Below are 17580 nucleotides of genomic sequence, written 5' to 3'. Positions count from 1 at the left end.
AATTGTGCAGGTTTTTTTATTTTGTTTTGCCATTTTCACCTTTTCCTCTCAACAGCTATTTTATCTTTAAGTTGCCTAACTATATGGTGGCAGACACATATTTATAAGATGTAATCAAGTCATTAGAGCCTTCTAATATAGACCACTTTTTTAGTGGGATGTATTCTGAAGAGCTACAAAACTGTTATTACTCTACTCTGAACTTTCTTGGATGAACATTATTCACATAATAATGTTCTTCCAAAGAGAGGAAAGAACGTTTTGGGGCTCTTTCCTCAGTCTGGAACAAATCTAAATCTAATTTGCTGAAAACTAGGACAGTTTTGACCATGGTAGCAAATGTGGACTGTGCCAACTCTCAGGACATGCCTTAATCAAAACTCAGCAAAACCCCCCAAACATGCTGTATTCTAGATCCGATCAAGCTACACTCGCTTAATTTCCAAGACACAAAGCATATGCTGCAATACTCTTCTACATATTCTGATGTTTTCAAAACACATACTTGCAAAGGAAAAATACAGCACATTTCGTATTTGCTAGCATTAGTACCAATTACCTCAACGTACTGAGCAGCACAGCTGTCCAGCCTAGACACAGGGATGAATATGAATACTTCAGTTTATATTGATAGCAACAGAGTAATGAAAACAAGCTATACTGTAACACGCCTGTAAGGTAAGCAGTGGATGAGAGTTAAAGAGCCTCAATTCAGCACCAAACCCACAGCAGTCCTCTTTTCAAAACAGTTGTACAGTGTGGCCCTGCCATGATTTGTACTTATTAAACAAGAGCCCTAAGAAGGCAGCTAGTAAGATCTTCAGTAACTTGTGGAGACAAAGGCAGAAGCCTAAACAAAATTCAGCTATTCTGTGCCTTTAATGCTTTGCTCGTATATAAGCAATAAATTTCACATGCAATGATTAGTATTACTGATATCCTCATGTAGGCATTGCAGGACTGCCAATTTATGATTTATCAGCTTTGTCCTTTCAGTTGTGTCACAAGAATAGCTCACGTGTTTTTCTCTAATGTATTTGCTTTGTTCAATTTTTTTCCTAGGAAGCTTTTTAGTTATTTGATAAAGTCCTACCTGATCTGCTTGCCTTCTCGAACATCATACAAAGAAAAAAAGACATCTGTGTCTTCTCCAATTGTATTGTAGGTGAAGCTCTTTAGACTGAGGAAGAAGTGATGAGGCACTGGCATACGGCAAGCTTCCCCATGACGCTGACGAATTGTATCCACCTGATTAAAAACAATGAAAACGATTTTTAGTTCTTCACAAGTGAAAGACACATGACTGACTTGATAATTTTAACTGAGATTCTGCTCTCCTTTCTCCATCAAGTAAAAGCTTAATCTCATATATTCTACCATAGAGATACATGCCAGATTAAGTTTTCTTCCAGTATTTTTTCAACGTTTAATTTGAATAGTTTGAGAAACCATGATAACCAAGTAAATATGAGATAAATGGTTTACGCATTTGAAATCTATTTTTATCAAGTAAATCCTATTTCTCAAATATTATCTTGATTCTGGTACTGAAAATGAACTATAATAAGATGGCGCTAGGGTGGTTCTTGATGGTTTCCATCAGATGGAAATCATCAGAGCAGATGGACTTCAAAGCATTTTTAAGAGTAACATTGTTACATTATTTCTTTTCAGCAACTGCAATTCATTTATGGAGGTCATTTAGAACAAGGCTTTACAGGCCAATATGCCCTGCAGGTGTAACAAAAAGAAATCTTAACAACAGTTGATAACATGAGCAACCAATAAAGTCAAATAGCAGAAAGGTTTACACTTTGACTCAGTATATCAAGACCTATTTCCAACAGTGAAAACTGCAGTGGAGGAAAAAAAAAAGTATAATTAGAAATAAAATTCTTCTTTAATTTTTATAGCCCTTTATATCCATTATATGCTAATCTTAACAGGTTGCATGAATATCCTAAGCTCACTAGGCTGGTCTCCTCTGAATGCAAAGACAGGTACATACTAACGAAGAAAATCTTCACATTTTCAGACATTCAGCCCCGATTTGTACTAGCTTAAAGAACATAGCTTAAAATTAATTTTGTTCTGGATTTTAAATTAAATCCAAGTAAATCCTCATCCTTTCAAGCAGGTACCTGTGGAAGCACAGTTCTCCTGGAAAGATCAGACTCAGATCCCATGGCCAGGAAAGGATTACATTATTACACAAAGGATACGTGAGACAGAAGCCTACTAAGCCACGTGTTAGCAGGTGGAAAGACGACTTGCATGGGCAGACCAAGGCTTTTGATATCACTACAGAAGTTAATCTTTTAAGAACAACAGTTAGAGCTAAGGAAGAGAGGCCTAAATGGAAGTTGAAGAAGGACCTTAAGTTAATTACTTGGGGATCTTCTGAAGAAGTGTTCTATGGGTAGGGACCTACCCAAAAATCTCCATCATACCTTTACATACATTACAAAACACTTAAAGACAACGAAAATCCATATGTAGATGATATTTACCTGTGATGTGCTCTGCTGGACACTGTGTCTACTTGACAAATGCTGTGGAGATACAAAACAGTAAAATTTAAACCTATTTGAAAGTAAGAAATATTTACATTATATCCATGTAGCACTAGAACAGCAATTTTAAAATACGACTGTTGAAGATTATGGCCAACTTTTCACGGCCTTTTTTCACAGTATATCATCACTCATAAGATCACTAGCTTTCCTAAAGGCTTTTCTCAGTTAAGCCACTTCTTAGCCTAACAACTTGAATTTACAGGTGGTAATTACCTTAGCTTTTAACGTAAATGGCTGTCACAAGCTAGACAGAATTTCCAATGCTGTAAAAGCACTTATTTTTGAAAAGTCCATCACCCTATACTGTATAATCTATGTGTCTCTTGCTAAATGGGGGGATACTTCACCACTAATCCTCATCTACCAGTATGTTGTCTATGAAAAGTTGCATTTATTAAAAAAAACATATCTAAAAAGAAGGATGGATTTTAGACTTTGTTTAAACTTTTTGCTGTGATCAGAAAATAAAAGCCTGATAAATGGTTAAAGACTCTTCTACAGTTTCAGCTGGCCAACACCTGCAAAGAAGCATCAGTATAGAGAGCTATGTCTCTGAAATGGAATTTGGAGGATGATCCTGTATTTAAAGCCTTTTATGTCAGAAGGAGATGTTATAATCAGAAAATGGACTGCAAGTCTCACTGAACCAATTTAATCTCCAAAGGGAGATTTAAATACTAATCTAAATTGAAAAGGTTTCAGAGAGCTTTAAAAACCATATCATTAATGATTCTGCCATGCCTGTTCTACACACATCCATCTTAACATTAGCATTTTAAAATGGAATAGTAACACCGCCTCACGTTAATAAACATTCTCTTCATTCGTCCCCATCTCTATCCTTTTATTACATACCCAACATCTTACTCTGACCAAACATACACACCCTGTAGCAGGACCAGCACGATCTGTTGATAACCTCATAGCTTCAAAAGAGGTGAAAGTAAAAGATAGTCCACAAAATGTATTCCGCAATACTTTTTCCAAACTATGCCACTTTCACACAGTACAAAAATAAGACTTTTTACCCCAAAAGGAGAGATAATCTTCATAATTAGACTAAATCGAGAAGATATTAAGTTAAATGGCATATTTTGACATCTGTTTACATTCACAGTTACAAAAACATCCTCTTTCACACTGTCAGCAGAAGAAATACTGATCTCCAGCTCCAGTGTTTGTCTAACTACCATACTGTCTTCTGAATGTTAAAATCCTCTAAAGTCTGGTGGCTGAGTTGCTTATTGTCTTTTTGTCACCTGTAACCACTCAAAATCAGCTGGCATAGAAAAGACCAGTTATTTAAGCTGCTCAAAGTATCCTGGCTTCTTTAGACTAAAATTCATCTCTAAATCAGAGTAAGAAAGTGGGAGATAAACCCAAGCAATAGAAATATGAGAGGCAGTCCAAAGAGCTATAGTTTCCTCAGCGAACACAGCTGCTTACAGAGTGCACTTTTAGGTAAACCTGTAACAGTAAGTGGCCAAAAATCAGGTTTTAAATTATTCACAATCAAAAGACTAGACTTCACTAACTCTCTGCTTTTATGCTTCAGGACCACGCTATTACAATACAGACAACCACTGACCAAGTTAATATTACACACCCTTGCCTCTGGCTAGGCAAAGTGCCCGAAGTGTATGTGCCCTCTTGGAAGCCATTTTTGGGTACATGAACGAGAGGGTGACTGGAAAGAGCCAACATGGATTTACCAAGGGTAAATCGAAGCTTGATCAACCTAACTGCCCTCTAGGGTAAAAAGACCAGATCTGTAGATGAAGGAAGATTAGTGGCTGTTGTCTATCTCAAGTTCAGCCAGGTCTTCACCACAGTCTTCCACGGCATCCTTGTACCCAAGCTGTGAAGTTACACCTGCATGGGTAGAACAACTATATTGGTAAAAAAACCCCAACAAACAGTTGGATTGTCAGGTTCAAAAGGTAATGGTTGATGGCATGTATTCTTCAGAGGTCTATCCAGAGATCTATGCAGTCTAATAAATTCACATGTAATTCTAAATTGGGAGCAGCAGTCAATATACTCAAGGAGGAGGTCTCCATTCAGAGGGATCTAGGCAGTTCAGAGGAACGGGTTAAAAGGAACCTTATGAAATACAGCAAGGACAAACACAACAAGTCCTGCACCTGGGACAGGCTAATCCTTGCATGGTATAGGCTAGGAATTGACTGGCAGGGTCCTGCTAAACAGCAAGCAAAACGTAAGTCAGGAGAGCACTGTAGCAGCAAGGACATTTAAAAATTTACTGTTTCTATTAACAGGAATATAGCCAGTAGATTGAGAGTAACATTTATTCCTTTTTACTCAGCATTCACTAAACTACATCTGAAATACTGCACCCCATTCAGCAAAGGGCCATGAAAGCAGCTTGTAGCCAGAACACATGCTGTATGAGAAGAGACGGAGGGAATGCAGCTTTTTTAGTCTGGAGAAGAGAAGGTTTGGAGGTGACCTAATGGCAGATGACACAGCCAGGCTCTATACAGAGCTACACAGCAGGAGGACAAAATACTGTGGTCATAAACTACAACATGGGATATCCCAACTTTCCAACAAAGAAAAAAATAACCCCATCGAGGCAGTCAACCATTAGAGCAGGGACCCAAACTTTTTCCTTGAAGAATTTCAAGATCCAACTGGACAAAGCTCTGAGCAGCCTGGTCTGAATTCAATACTGACCTTGCATTAAGCAGAAAGTTTGACCAGATCTCCCCTGAGGCTCCTTCCAACCTGAAAAGCCTTACAAGGTTATATAAAAATAGGGCTGTTAAGAAGTTATCCATCTTTCTTCTTAAAAAAAAGAATCAGTTTTATCTTTATTTTTACCCAAAAGACAGTTGCCTGTTAACATTTGTGCAAACTTTGACAGATAAAATGATCCATTTCAGTATATCTTTCTTCATCAAAGTGCTTTCTGATACTTACACTGAATCCTTGTCATTGTAACCTAGGCCCACTGATTCTTGTCTTATCCATCATTAACATGAAAAGATTAATTAACTCAGCTTTTGATTCCATTATAATACTCAAAGCTTCTCCTACAAAACCGCCTAAGTTTGTAGCATCCCAACCTACACTTCAGAAGCAACAATTGACTGCAGAAGTTAAAACCTTGCGTTTATGATTCTCACTTGTACCTACACTTTTCAGTTAATTTCTTCAATTTCTCTACAATATTTTGAATTCTGATCCTTTTCTCCCATGTACTACCACTTCCAACTTGGTGGTATTTACATATTTAGTAAGCATACTCCCTATTTCACCATCCAGTCATTAATGAAGCACTACAAAATGGAGGATGACCGCAAGAAATTAAGCTGATTCATCCCTCCTCCTATTTAACCAAATTATTGACAACTATTCTTCACCTTTTTTTTTAGTATGGGTTTTCTAATTAGTTTTGTGTTTACTTTACAGTAATTTAATCTAGAACTAACGACCTTAGGAGAATTTCAATTAAAAAAACAATTAAAATCTTTATGAAAATCTAAATATGGCATCAGCTGCTTTTCCTCTATCCACTAGACTCATTTATGTTCTGGAAGTAAACTGGAACTTTAAAAAATTGCTTATTCTGAACATGTTCACAGTCACTATTACTCATCTCCTTGCTGCAAATAATTGGGTGGTTTTTTTCCTCCTTCAGCATTTCTTACAGGGAGAGAATGATTACTAGCTCCTCCTCCTCCATCACCTTTTTTAAAGGTGTAAAGTATGCTTGCCCTTTGCCGTATTCTGGAACCTTACCCGTCTTTCCAATGATTATCATTAACATGTATGATATGGCTTCTCCCCAAAGGAAACGTATAGAGTTCTAAATCGCCTGAAACTGATAACTACTTTATAAACTTTCCCCTCCTGTTCAGGTGTGACTCCTTTCACTTTTTCACAGGTATTGTTAGCTTTTTGAGCTAGTTTACCACCTTACCAGAGCTTCAGGGGGGTGAAAAGGACATTAAATGTGACGTTACTTCCTTGCATCACGTGCCAATTGGTTTCCCCCTAGTATAAAGCTTTTATTTAGTTTCCCCAACTACTACCAGGTTATTTATATAAAACTGGTTTTTGATACAATTCACAATATTTGCTTGTTATATCTTAATTTGTGCACTGCCTTTCTCATTTTCCTATTTACCCATTTGTGCTATTCTGTGATACATTTCTATACTTCTGTTCTTCTATACTTGCTCTTGGTAATCTTAATTTCCCTTTCTTTCACTCTAGAGACTGAAGGCAATGAATTCTTAATTTATCCAACTTGGCCTCTTAGTGAGTATCTTTCAGTAAATTAAAAAGAAAACCGCAAGAGCTATCAATTCCCCTTACCTCTTCTTTCGTGTTAAACTTGCTTCTCCTGATAACTTATCTACCAACATTACCAATATTAGTTTTTATTGTTGTTCTTCCTCCTTCCTTTCCAAATGATGCTTGATAAGTGAATCCTATCGGTACCAAGTCAGTCTGAAACAAAGTGCTTTCTATCTTCATATTCTCAACTGACTTCTTACTAGCACTTAGAACCAAACACACACAAATCTGTCCTTTGACAATCTGCTTTGTTAAACAAACAAAAACACAACACAGAGATTTTATGCATTTCCTGCACAGTTTGTGTCCAGTTATTTTCCTTTTCTAGCAGAGTTCTGGGCAACTGAAGTCTGTTTTCAAGTTTCGTAACTACTCATTCTTACCAATCTCAGTTTCCGTCTGAATAAAGAATAAGCAATTATGAGGTGACGGCAGCATTAATTTAAAACTTCTCTCTTTATTAGGAACTCTGGTAAACTTGTGGTATTATTTTCAGAGTTGAAAGAAATGGCTAAGACCCAGCAGTCACACAGCCGATAGTTGTGCCTTTCATGCACCTCTTAAATTCACCCTGAAGACACATACACAAACCAATAAATTTATAGAAAAGCAAACCGTATCTAATTACCAGGATTGAACATTTCTGATGTCTGCAAATGTCTCCAGACATCTGTGTCTTGTAACCCCTTTCACTTAAAAGTGCTATCTAAGTGTTTCTGACATTCTGCTGGACTTGTGTTGCTAAATGACAGCTTCAGTCTAGGGGTATCTCCAGAACGGAGCTCTGTGGCAGAATTCTGACAACGTATTTTCCCACAATTGCAAAAGTAATGTAAATTTTAAAAAAGTGTTCCATCATATTAGGTAAAATCACATTGTCATAAGGAAAGGGCAATTTGGTTTCCTTCAGGAGCAAAGCAACGATTCCTGACAAATGCTTTGCGTCCTGAAGCCACTAGTCTTCAGCTTCATAATGAGTAACCTGGAGAAACAGGACGTACAGGGCCTCAAAGCACAACAGTTCTGACAAAGAGGTGAATATAGTAGTCATACAGTAGTCACAAATATACTTAGCAATGAAACAATGAGAGCTAAAAAAGATGCTTGAATTTTAAAATATAAGATTTACCAAGAGAAGTAGTGCTAAGTCTAATGACTCTGTATAAAATACCTGCATTTGTTGTCACAGATAGGAAAGTCTAATGTGTTACCTCGTCCATTGCTCTGCTAATATGAGACTGTTTTCTATGGTACATTTAACATTCTACAATCCTGCAAATATGAGAAAGTAATTGGGCTCTCACAACTACTCCCACAAGATTATTTTACAACATAAAACCTCACTGCTCTTTTGAGAGCCCATTAAGTATTTTGCCAGAAGTAAGGATTCTTCCCTGGGTTTTTGTTAAATAATAAAAACAAAACCACACTAAAAAACCTCTAAAACAACAAAAAAAATGCCTACAACCCCTCCTTCAATTTCTGACAAATTTAAGTTAAAAAAATAACAGGTTTTCAGCTGTTTTGGTTCCTGAAATTGCCTTCTGACTACCAACTAGATGTGATTAGACAGCACTGTCTTCCCGAATCTACAAACTAAAGCAACAGCAAAGTGCAAACTGACTAACAGGCATGTCCTGATACCAGCACAGATCTGAGCAGCAAGCTGCGCCGTTGACATTTTCTTCAGGACTAAGATGGGTGACACAATCAGACCACTCTGACAATTAAATATTAGCTACAAGTATTCAGAGTAAAAAACTCTTCAGACTGAAACACAGAGTGATAAAGCAATCCTGCTAGCAACTCATCTTGCATTCCCCGAGTCATTACTGATTGAATTTTGTACTGAGTTATTTCTATACTGTATCTGAAGGAAAACCACTGTAATAGCACCAAACTCTCCTTGGACTATGGCAAATCAAGAAAAAAAAACACTAAAAATTTGTACTATGCAGCGATGTACTTCAATATTTCTTATGTAACAATTTTTATTTCTTTCCACGAAATCCACTGTTATATGGTGCAAATAATTCAAAACAGCAACAGCATACAGCCTGTTTACAAAACATGCCTTTGTTTTAGGGAGAAGTACATCTTGCATATCAAAAAGCCCCACCTAGACATGGACCTATCGCTCCCTAATCTTTGACAGCTGAAAGCCAAAAACATTTTAAAGCAGGAAATTATAAGTTTACTAGAAGTGAGTGAAATTGTAACAATATTTATGTAGAAAAAGCATTATATTCTTTGGAAGATATGAAGCTAAGAAGTTGTATTAAAGTAATTGCTGGGGTTTGTTTTGTTTTGTGTTTTGTTTTTTTTTGTTTGTGCTTGGTTTCGTTTGGTTTGTTTTTTTTTAAAATAAAGTAGTGTCTCAGGAAAGGTCTTCAGTCACTTCCCACTGAACATTACATGCTGTTTCTCCCTTTACAGCTACATCATGATCCAAAACAAAGCTAACTGTATTACATAGTCCTACTAACAAAGAAGAATCCAAACAAAGTTAAATCATGAAATGCATTAGTGGCTTTATAGTTCACTAATAGCAAAATTCACATTTCTAAAATAACTTTAACTTCACTATGTACTAATATGACTGTACTAGTGACTAATAATGATAGAAGTTGGAACTCACTGCAATGAAGGAATTGCACTATTTTTCCTGAAACCCCTAACATTCAAACGTACCACATGTTTTCTAAAGGACATTGCCACAGAACAGAGATGACCTTAATGTTCAAGGATTAGTTTTGCTTAAATCAGCTTATTCACTTGTCTCCCCCCTTCCTCCAAGCTCAAAAATCTTCGAAACAGGGCAAAGATGTTTATTATCTATGTAACTCCCAGAAGCAGACTTTTCGCTTTAGTATTCTTCATCAGCAGACTCTAGTGAAAGAATTAAATAGTGGCTCTCATGGACTTCCTGGACTCACACAAACTGTTGATGGACTCCAGGCTCAAGAACTTTAATTAATGGAAGAAGCAGGCTGATCAACACTAGATCCTACAACAGGAAGCAGTTCTATTTCTCCCAGTAAGTCAATAATTGCTGCTCGAAGTAATGATCACATAATGCAAAAAAGCATGTCAATCTCTTAGCCTTCTTCGTTATACGTCAATAAAATTTGCCAGGGCATCTGCCTGGCTCATGGTGCTTTCTAATGAATAGACCTCTGCAAGATTTCACCACAGTTAATCGCTGGAGCTTCCAAGATTTTGTATTATTTCCCATCACACAGAATGCAACAGTATACTTGCAAAAGGCAGTGGCAAACTGCTGATTATGTAATGTAACACCTGCAGAATAAGTGCAGGAACCAGAGGTCTAGAAAACCTGAGCTATAAAGAAAAACTGAAAGAAATGGGGTTTTTTAGCCTAAGGAAGAGAAGACTGAATGCGACTTAACAAGTCTTCAAGTACATAAAGGGTGGTGCCAACAGGCAGGAGTAATCTGTTTCTCTGTGGACATGACAGGAAGACATGAAGCTTAACCTGCAGCGAGAAACCTCTATGTCTAAGACCACCATTAATAAAACTTCCAAACTGTAAGAACAGGGAACTGAGCAAAAAGATTGCCTGGGTAGGCTGTGGAGTCTTGACTGGAGATTTTGAGAAACAGAGAAGAAATTGTCATAAATGACAGAGACAGTTGATCCTGACATTAAGCAGGAGAATGGACTGGATGACCTCTTAAGATTTTCCAGCCCTATTTTTCTTTAATTGTACAAATAAATGAAAAAAAAATTATTGCTACTTCATTTAATGCTTGTATATTAATTTTAGCAACAAAGACCAAAGTTTAAAAGGATTCCCATTCGCTGTAGATGATGGATCTGTTTTTTTCAGAACTTCTTTTCCTGCTTCTGAAACAATAGATTTTAAAAACAAGAAAACTGTAGGAAAAAACAACATTCAAATTTACCTTCTCTAGTTTTAATACTGTGTTACTTTGTAAATTGGAATTAAAATGTATATAAGCATGCCATTTCCGAAAGAAAGCTGGTTCATCGTTACTAAACTCAGGGTACTAGAGACACTCACTGTCCTGGTGGTTAGGGTGCAAATGAAAAAGATATTCAGCTTACAACACTATTCTAATCAAGAAAATATGTAAGAGTAAAGAATAAAAACTTTTTCCCTTCTTTCCCTCCCAAAGTGAAAATGCAAAGGAGATGCCCACAGATTTCTTACCATTTTATAAAGATCTGAAACACTGATTTGATCTGAATCCACAACCTCAAAGTCCTTCCGAGGAACTAAATCTAGGCCCAAATGTCTGCAAAAGAGAAGGAAGGAAAAATGGTAAGTATAATACGTCAGTGTTCACTGTTATCTACTACATGTGCTTACTCAAGGGCAAGGACACAAGAAATACTAAACTATTAAAGCCTTTTTGCAATTGTTTATCATTAAACAGATAAATGCTTCTAAATAAAATCAAATGCAAACATCATGCAAAAAACCACGATGAACATCAGTGCAGCTATAGCGATTAATGCTAGCTGAAGCTTTTGGCCAATATGTTGGCGAGGCGTCCAGAACAAGTTAATTTCATACATAGAAATGCAGTAGGCAAATAAAGTTAGTAATCTGGTTTCTGCTGCAGCATTTGAGTAGGTTCCTTCACTACATAATGAAAAAGTTCCATTAGTAACCCTGTTCAAATGTGTAAATCAATACTGCGCCTTGGGAAGCTGCTTTGAAATTCCTGGGGTTCATGCAACTAAACCCCCAGCTTTATCACTGTATAAACATAGTATTTTTTTGATAATAAACAATAACTGCAATATCTACAAGAATTTTAATCTGTATTTGTAACACAGAAAAAACCCTTTTAATTACTCTGAACTGAAATAATATTTTGGCTCAAATCAAATACATAAACTATTTAAAAAAAAAAAGTACACCAGTGCAAAGAGGATGACTAGTTAAGGAATTCTGTAGTAAAGAAGACAGTTCAGGTCACAGCTGCATGTGAGCAATAGACAGAATAAGCTATTTTGCATCCAGACAAATAAATGAACAACTATTAACAATTAATTAATTGTAGACTGCAGAATGAGACAACCTAAAAGGTGTCAAAAACCAACTTTTGCTCTGTAGATCTTCAGATTCTGAAGCATAAAACGTTCTGAGCATTACAGTACAAAGCTATTCTAAACACACGTTAGGAGCAAAATTGAAAAACCACATGAATGAATCGTCTTCCTGCTTTCATCTTACACAACTTTGATACTTCATTTACAGATATTTTATTTTGAAATTCTTAATAAGTCTTTAAAAAAAAAATTCAGAAGAGGTGCCCTCATGGACCACCTTTGCATGCTTTCTGTCACCAGCTATAAAAGAAAAGCAAAAATCAATTTAGTTTTGTAATCAGAGAGGGAAACATTCTGAACAGCTTTGTTCCTGATGGCAAATGAAAAATTTTATTTGAAAAAACCTCTCAGGTACAGCCGAGTAATTGTATGGTGCAATAAACAAAAGCCTCCAGGCAACACAGTGTCTCTTTCTGAGCAATTACCTTGAAACAACAGCAAGGAAGAACCAGGGGTCGTGCAAAGCCCAGTTACCTTTGCTGACCACTGTACTTTTAATCATCTCCCATAAGTTTCCCAACTCCATAATTCTTTTTGGAACTTTGCTTAATCAGGTTTTCCTTCTTTAATGATATCCCTAAACCATCGTATCTCAAACATATAGCTCAGCTCTGGTCCACTTGCTGGCAAACAACTGTTAGGCAGTACTGTAATTGCCAGTAAAATACTGTACTGACAAACTAGAATTTCCACGTTCTTAGTTCTTTGTTCCTTTTTCCATTGAAAATATCATTGGTTTTGGCAATTTTCCTTCTTCAATGTAGTTTTCATGCCAAATACCAGTTTCTAAACACCAAGGCTAAATCGTGAAAGCGATGGTTATACACCTTTTACATACTTTGTGTTGATTAAACCTATCAAACTGAAGTTATCCCTTGCCCAAGACCAGTATCTGAAAACTGCAGCTGCAGAGATGAAAATTACTTTATCTCTTTACCAAATGAAAAAGATTAAAATAAGAATGCACTGCGTAATCCTTAACTGCAGCTGCCACTTGAGCCTACTTATAATAGAAAGTCCAAAAACATAATAGAAAAAAAATGGTAACATGTAAAAGTAATAATATGCAGAGTCCACTTCAAAGTTTTTAAAAAAAGTTAATACTCACCATATTCATTCACAGAAGTGTTCCTGAATCTGAATATCTAAACCTCCTCCAAAATACCCTGTCACTCACATGTGTACACACCCCCCCAAAGTATATTCATAAAGGAATTTCTCCTCAACATACAGATATGAACAAATTATTTTCTAATGACGTTATCAAAACCACTTTTAAGTGCATTACAATTGCAAAGTACTATTACAGTTTTATAGAAAAAAAGTCAAAGCTAATCATAGCCTGATATTATTATATTCTCATATTTTCAACTCTAGAGAACTGAGGTCAAACAGTGGTTGGACTCATTACTCACCACATGACAAAAGTATTATCTTCTACTTAATAATGTTCAACACAACTGCACTGGCATCCCTGTGAAACTTATATCCTATTTTTAGTTAAATCCCTTAACACCATGGATTTCCAGCCCAGAAGATTCTCATTCTCTAATACTATGTTAATCCTGCACAATACTTGCTCCCAGCAAACAAAGGTGTCTTTTGCTTTAGTACTAACATGCTGTCCTTTATTAACGCGCAGGTGGAAGTTCAGGTTTATGCATTTAATTTGTAACACTTATTTTTCGTCCGTAAAGGACTGACAACATAACGCTTGAAATGGCAATGATAGCCAGTGGCCCACTTTCACTCTCTATTATCAAATACTGTGGGAATACAAGAGCACCAGCTGCCAAGCAGTATTTCTCCAAAACACAGCATGCATAAAAGTTAGATAATGTGCTGGTTTGTTTATTTGACAGCTCCTCTCTCCGCAATACTTTCTTTCACAAGCAAATTCATGTGCTTTTTAATTCTGCCTTAACATTGAACTGCCTTTCAAAAATATCTCCCAAGTATACCTACAAAATATCCCCAGGCCTACCAACTACCTCTTGATAGCATATGGCTGGAATAACTCCAGCTGACATTTAGATATTCCTCTTCTTCCACTTAGAAGTCTTTAGAATTTTCCTTTCTTTGGGGAGAGAAGTCACCACCCAAAATCTCTAGATACTTTTCTCTCAAGTAATACAAAGACAAGCCGACAGATGAAAATGCTAGCATTTTTAATACTGAAAGGGATGAACACAGAACCCTTCTTCAGGTTAACTTGACTTCTAGAGAAAATCAGCTTGGTTTTAATGGTAATTTCAAAGAATGATCTTAATTTCTAATATTTTCATTTATTTATAATACAAATGCTACACCATTTAGAATTCAAAAAAACACAAGTCGCAACAACCTCTTCCTAGAAGAACCTTGCAGAAATATGTCATTTGACTAAAAAAAGGTCTTTAAGATGCACATCCAAACTTGAAGAACAGACTGGGAGAACTCACCACATCTCTAGAGTGTGCAAGATCTCACCCCCTTTGCTCCAAAAACGTGCACTTTACCTTTACTCTTTTCAGCTTTAATTTTGCAGCCACCAATTTTCCTTGTATTCCTTGTCTCACTACACCAAAGCCTCATTTAATATCATTCATATTTCTCTTACACAAATAAATTTATAACGGTGGTGAAGGGAAAGGAAATGATCCTGACAGCAGTTCACATAAACTATGAGCAGACTCTAAAAAAGACTTTGAAGGACATACAATACAGAATTCCATGTGTCCTGGTTTGGCCTAAACCAGGCCAATTTTCCTTTCAGTGATTTTTGCTTTCAGCTAAGTCTCTTCTAAGTAACTGCATTTTCTGAAACTAACTGCATGTTTTGCAGACAGTGTCTGCTTCCAGAACTGATAACGCTCGAAGTTTGTAGTTATCACTGCGGCACCGGTAGGGATGTTATGCAGAAAGGCTCTTGCTGTACTTAGTCTTAGAGGAACCAAGGTCACTGCTGAATTCCTCACTGCTTACGAGTGAAGAGCCGAAGGGGGGTCGCACCTGCAGGGAGGAGCGGACAGGGCAGGTGACCCAAAATTGACCAACGAAGGTATTCCATCCCATACACGTCATTCTCGGTATAAAGCGGGGGGATCACGAGGGTCTCGCGCTCTTTCTGCTATGGCCAGTGTCCGAAGAGGACTCTGTCCGTTTTCCTGCTGCCCCCGATCCCTATCCGTGCATCCCTGAATCCAGCTCTCGACCGTCGCTAGGCCCAGCCTGGGCCTTCCTGGAGCCTGCCCTGCAGTGCCGGTGGGGACGTGGCCAACATCAGGGGAGCTTGATTTTGGTTTTGTATATATATTTGTATATATTTGATTATTTCTATTATTATTATACTCTTTTTCATTATTATAGTTTATTAAAACTGTTTTAACTTTCCAACCCGGAAGTCTCTCTCCCTTTTCCCTTTCCCTTTGGGGGTGGGAGGGGAGGGTTAACAGAGGGCATCTGCCACAGGTTTAATAGCCGGCCCAGCTTTAAACCGTGACACCATGGAAAATGAAAAATATAAAAAACATGTTTGTGAACATTAAGACTGTGCTAATACAACTTGATACTTCTCTTTCACAGAATTAAGTTATTTTGTATACAAAGAAACTGCAGAGGCTGTAATTTATAAAGAAATTATTAAAGCACTGATGTAATGCTATACAGGAAATTATTTCTTAAAATGAAGGTCATGAGATGAAGGTAAGTCATCTCAGTAAGGAACTGATGAAGGGGAATGGCAGCAAATACTTCTGAGCATGGAAGCAGCAGAGTACAAAGAGAGGTTATTACGGTTTTCCTCAAAGACTGACATCCACGAGAGTTCCTTACAGTTTTAATCCCTATTTGATCATTACTACAGGTATATTCAGGAGAGGGAAAAAATATTATATATTTAGACAGAAATGGCAAATGTTCTTTCTGTAACCTTCTTAAAGGCATTTCATTATGGTTGTTTAAATTGCTCACTCCTATTTTATCACCTTTGATGCAACAATGACAACTACTGTAATAAGAATTTCTTTAATTCTCAAACTGATTTCCAGATATTACAACCTCATATGTACGTTTAATACAGATCTCCAAACGCATTTTACAAACTTTAAGCTAATTGTTGCAACACTACTGGGAAGTAATTATTACTCCTTTTATGTCAAGAAAAAATGTGACAAGAGGGTAATTCACTCAAAGTTCAAAAATAGTCTTCTAAGGATGTGAGCACTGAAATTTAGGACTTTAAGACTATACTTACTTCATGGGATCGCACTATTCCCTCTACAGTGGTACACATGTCAGTAGTTAGTAGGTACTAACACTGCATCTGCCACTGGCTTTCCAACTGCAATTTTGAGGTAAGAGAAAGACCATGACTTTAAAATAGTGTTTCATTTTATTTGTATGACAGTGTGAGAGATTATTTCTAACATTTTATTCCCTTGTTTTTCTTTTTAAACACTCATTTTTAACTTTTGTCTATCTGTGGATCTTTCTGTGCAGAATTTATGACAACCATTTGGATAATTTCTTCTAATGCAATGATTTTAGTAACATTTTATGTGAAAAAGAATAACCTTTGACTAAAAAGTAACATAAGCCCACAAACTCATCTTGTTTATGGCTTTCACCTCTCCAAAATCTCAAAGTATTGGTGGCTCCCCCTCCTCTACTCTGTTTCTGAGCCTAAACATAGAGTATCTATCCCACATTTATAGGGAAGGAAGTATCCTCCCTTGGTATAAAAGGGAAAGTGATTGTGCTCAGAAATGTGAATGCTTTCTATTCATCTCCTGACAGATATTATATTAATCTGAAAGAATCAATCCTGAAGATCATTTAATATGACCTCTGATTTTTAAGCTAAATTACTTTGAAGAAATCCTCATCTGCCTTTTTGGTAAATAAGGCATGCACATACTGCTGCAATTAATTTTTTGCACTGGAGCAGAAGCAGAGCATTCACATTTCAAAGAGCAGCTCTGTAAGGCAGATTTCTTCATCTGTTTTTGATGCAAAACACTCTAGAATAAAAAAGTTTTTTGTTCGTAAAAACGTTTAATTCTGGTTTCCCATTCTAAGCACTATTAGAAGATGCAAAACTTACCCATTCATTTTAAAAAAAAACTAAACAAATATTTCAAAATGAAGTTTTTATTTTACTTGCAGCATGATTTAAGATGAGATGATGAACTGAAGATTTCACTTCATAAGATGATTTAAAATAAGATGATGAATTGCAGACTTCAGCTTTATAATGTTTGTTTCTTGCTCTACAAATATTTCCTTGTTATTTACAGACTGTTGGACACTTCCAATAGCATTTCAGACTTCAACAGATCAATATTCTAATAAATTGTATTGAGTGAATCATTTTTTAAAAACACAAATATTTGTAACATTCTGCATAAAACCTAGCAAGATATGCAGGAAAAAAAAGACAGTATATGAGATTTCAGCTGTGCAAAAATACACAGAAGGATGCTTAAAACTGAAAGTCTAAAATTACTAAGATGCTTATCTGAAGGTAGTAAATTCTGCTCTTTTGAGCAATTGGGAAATACAAAAACCTATACAGCAGGAATACCAGTCACTGTAT

The 17580-nt window shown here is 36.5% G+C and overlaps 1 protein-coding gene across 1 annotated transcript in view; it reads right to left on the bottom strand.

Annotated features, from left to right (window-relative positions):
* The window catches only part of DOCK3 (dedicator of cytokinesis 3), a 209176-nt gene that overhangs the window by 120373 nt on the left and 71223 nt on the right, over window positions 1-17580 (bottom strand). The window contains exons 7-9 of the mRNA XM_068419791.1: window positions 11098-11182; window positions 2511-2552; window positions 1094-1248 (exon numbers count right to left, since the gene is read on the bottom strand). Of these exons, the coding sequence (XP_068275892.1) occupies window positions 1094-1248; window positions 2511-2552; window positions 11098-11182 (282 nt within the window). The remainder of the gene's footprint in view (window positions 1-1093; window positions 1249-2510; window positions 2553-11097; window positions 11183-17580) is intronic.

The sequence above is a fragment of the Nyctibius grandis genome, chromosome 29 (assembly GCF_013368605.1).
Source record: "Nyctibius grandis isolate bNycGra1 chromosome 29, bNycGra1.pri, whole genome shotgun sequence".
Classification (NCBI taxonomy): Eukaryota; Metazoa; Chordata; class Aves; order Nyctibiiformes; family Nyctibiidae; genus Nyctibius; species Nyctibius grandis.
This window is presented reverse-complemented; position numbering and strand designations above follow the sequence as displayed.